Source organism: Alligator sinensis, unplaced genomic scaffold, assembly GCF_000455745.1.
Source record: "Alligator sinensis unplaced genomic scaffold, ASM45574v1 scaffold465_1, whole genome shotgun sequence".
NCBI classification, from domain to species: domain Eukaryota; kingdom Metazoa; phylum Chordata; order Crocodylia; family Alligatoridae; genus Alligator; species Alligator sinensis.
The window spans coordinates 2,850,972-2,854,080 of NW_005841979.1; the positions used below are offsets into that span (position 1 = coordinate 2,850,972).

The window sequence follows — 3,109 nt, forward strand, 5'->3', positions numbered from 1 at the left end:
TCTTTCCTGCCTATGCAGGGGGTCGGACTCGATGATCTATTGAGGTCCCTTCCGACCCTAGCATCTATGAACTATGATAGAAGTATTTACAGCATAAGTATGTGCCTTTCCATTTGACTCCAATGATTAATTCATTACACGTAAGTCAAAATACACACAAGAGTAAGTTACATTTTTAACAAAGGCTTTTATTGTTTATTAAAGAAAAACAGTCTGCCTGAGAAAAACTATATATGTTCAAGTGGTCCAAATTAAGGATTATTAATAAACCTTAGTTAAATTGTCAGATGGAAGGAAAACACAGAAAGAGAGTATTGAAAGAGAAGGATTAAGACAGTCCTCACAAAAGTTCTTGCTTTTTTGGAAGAAACCAAGGTCCATAGATTTACTCATCAATTCTACATACACATGCTTTAGGACGATAGGGGGAGGTAGAACACCGTTTACTTTCTGTTAAAGGAAGAAAGCCACAGACCTAAATTCAAGCATATTGCAGTATCGGTGCTGTCATCCTTTTATTTGTCCATGACAGTGTTAAAGGAGACTAGCGGTTGCCCTTGCCATGAGAGCAGCTTTAAAAGGTGTTCCTCAGTCTTTAAGAAACACCGACTAATTCCCAGTTCTTCTGTCTTTTTCCACAGTAGGTGGAGTTATCAGCAGAAGGAGGGTAAGGGAGAAAGAGAGCTCCTTTTAAAAGCAAATCATGATGGAACCTTTTTTTTTCCAACGTAGGAAACAGTTTGGTCTGGTAATGGCTTAGGTAGCACCTAAAATAAATCTATTTGTGTTTATGTGGGTGCCTATGTTGTTGTACAACCTGCTAACAAAATTGGAACTATTCTACAAACTGCATAGTTTGAGTTCATGTGTTTTATACCAGGTACCCTGAAAACTCTGTTGTCCCTATATTATTTATTGTATACATTTAAGCTCATACTTTTTTTAACACCAGGTAAAAGGATTAATGTTCATATACAGATGACAAAATGTCAAACAGTAAACATTAACCCTTTAAAACTGGGCTTTTAAGGTTCTCAAAAAGAGAACAGTAGGCTTTAAAACATCCGTATAGATCTTGGACTTGGAATTTTACTTTTAGTCTTTCAGTTTTAACACTAAATCCATAATTCTGTGACCCCTACGCTTTAACCCTTGTATTAAGTTAAAAGAAAGGGGTTACAATATTAAAAGCACTGTAGTATCTGTGGTTCTAGACTGCCAAAGGATTAATTCAGTTATCACCTCTTGTATTACAGCAGACAAAAAGAACAGAAATGAGATAACAGAATATTTCCTTGTAAAGCACTTACCCTTATTAAACTAGGAAATACATTTCTTCCTTTTATCAGGCAATACAATGTGATGGTCACAAATAGAAGAGAGCTTTCAAGTTCACTGATTGCATGCAAACTATTTTGCCATATTGCCCATTGAAAACCAAAAAGGTACCATTAACTTAACATGAGACATTTTACAGTAGCATAACTGCACTGAAAAAAATTGCACTTTATCCAGTTCATTAAAACAATTTGAATTAGACCTGGACTTAACAGGTTTTACTTTTAGTAGTATGACACTAGAGATTCTGCAAAATATCTAAGCTAGTAGGTTCCTCACTTTCAATTTTTACACTTAAAACTGAAATTGGATGGCCATGAAAGGAACTATTAAGACCACTTCACATTCTAAACATTAAATCCGTTTATAGTTTTGATTGCCCGATGTTTAGTTTAATAATAACACATACTTCACCAGATCTATCCTGTTGTTGATTGCAGCCCAATGGAGGAGCGTTACATTTTCTTTGTCTGGCTGCCGTACATCATAACCAGCTTCCACCAGCTCTCTGCATCGTTCATATATTCCATACCTTTAGGAGGAAATAAATTCAAAATTGTTATTTAAGGCAAAAAAAATTACAATGCATAGGAAAAAGACAGGTGCCCACATGCTACCAGGATTAGTGAATAGCAGGAACTTAGGCTGATGACAGATGTGTGGGGGGGAATGGGGGGCAAGGGGGCCTTTAATGGAAGAAGCAGCGTGTTAGTTGGACCTGGTTCTGAAACGTTTGTTTAGATTGGGTGCTTCAGTGGGGCTTTTTGAAGCTTTTATCCAAAGCTGATTCAATCAGCTATTACATAAAAGTGCCATAAAAAGCACTTTTTAGTGCATAAAAAGCACTTGTATAGATTGGGTGCTTTAGCTTTAGCACCCAATCTATACAGATGTTGGGCGAGCCAGATCCAACTAATGTGATGCCCCTTTTGGGTATATGCTGGGTTTTGATGGGGGCACACAGAGTTTAAAGTGCCATTTTTAGGGGTTTTTTATGTCTGTAATCATAGAAAGTTAGGGCTGGAATGGAGCTCAGGAGGTTATCTAGTACAACCCGCTGCTCAAAGCAGGACCATCCTCAACTATATCATCCCACCCAAGGCTCTGTCTACTCTGGTCTTAAAACACCTCCAGGGATAGAGATTCCATCATCTCTTTAGGTAACCTGTTCTAATGCTTTACCACCCTCCTAGTGAGAAAGTTTTTCCTAATATCTAACTTAAACCTCCCTGGCTGCAACTTGAGACCATTGCTCCTTCTTCTCTCATCTGCCACCGCTGAGAACAGTCTAGCTCCATCTTCTTTGGCACCGCCCTTCAGGTAGTTAAAGGCCACTATCAAATCCCCGTCTTCTCTTCTCCAAACTAAATAAACCCAGGTCCTTCAGCCTCTGCTCAGCAGTCATGTGCCCCAGCTCCCGGAATCATTTTTGTTGCCCTCTGCTAGACTCCCTCCAACTTGTCCACATCCTTTGTGTAATGGGGAGCCCAAAGCTGGACACAGGACTCCAGATGTGGCCTCACCAGTGAAGAACATAGCAGCATAATTACTTCCCTTGACAACTATCCTCGTTGAACCTCATGAAATTTCTTCTAGCCCAATCCTCCAATTTGTCTAGGTCACTCTGAATCCTAGCCTTCGATTTTAAAGAAGAAAGATAATAGGGTCTCAATCTAAGGATTTACACAGTTAGAGACCTGACATACCAAACCTTTATCAGCAGGAGCTTGATTTATTAGTTCAGCAATTGATAGAACAGTTGTACCCATAG

The 3,109-nt window shown here is 38.9% G+C and overlaps 1 protein-coding gene across 1 annotated transcript in view; it reads right to left on the minus strand.

Moving 5' to 3' along the window:
- The window catches only part of ZDHHC17 (zinc finger DHHC-type containing 17), a 111,589-nt gene that overhangs the window by 73,044 nt on the left and 35,436 nt on the right, over nucleotides 1–3,109 (minus strand). Inside the window, exon 3 of the mRNA XM_006021117.3 lies at nucleotides 1,748–1,870. Within this exon, the coding sequence (XP_006021179.2) occupies nucleotides 1,748–1,870 (123 nt within the window). The remainder of the gene's footprint in view (nucleotides 1–1,747; nucleotides 1,871–3,109) is intronic.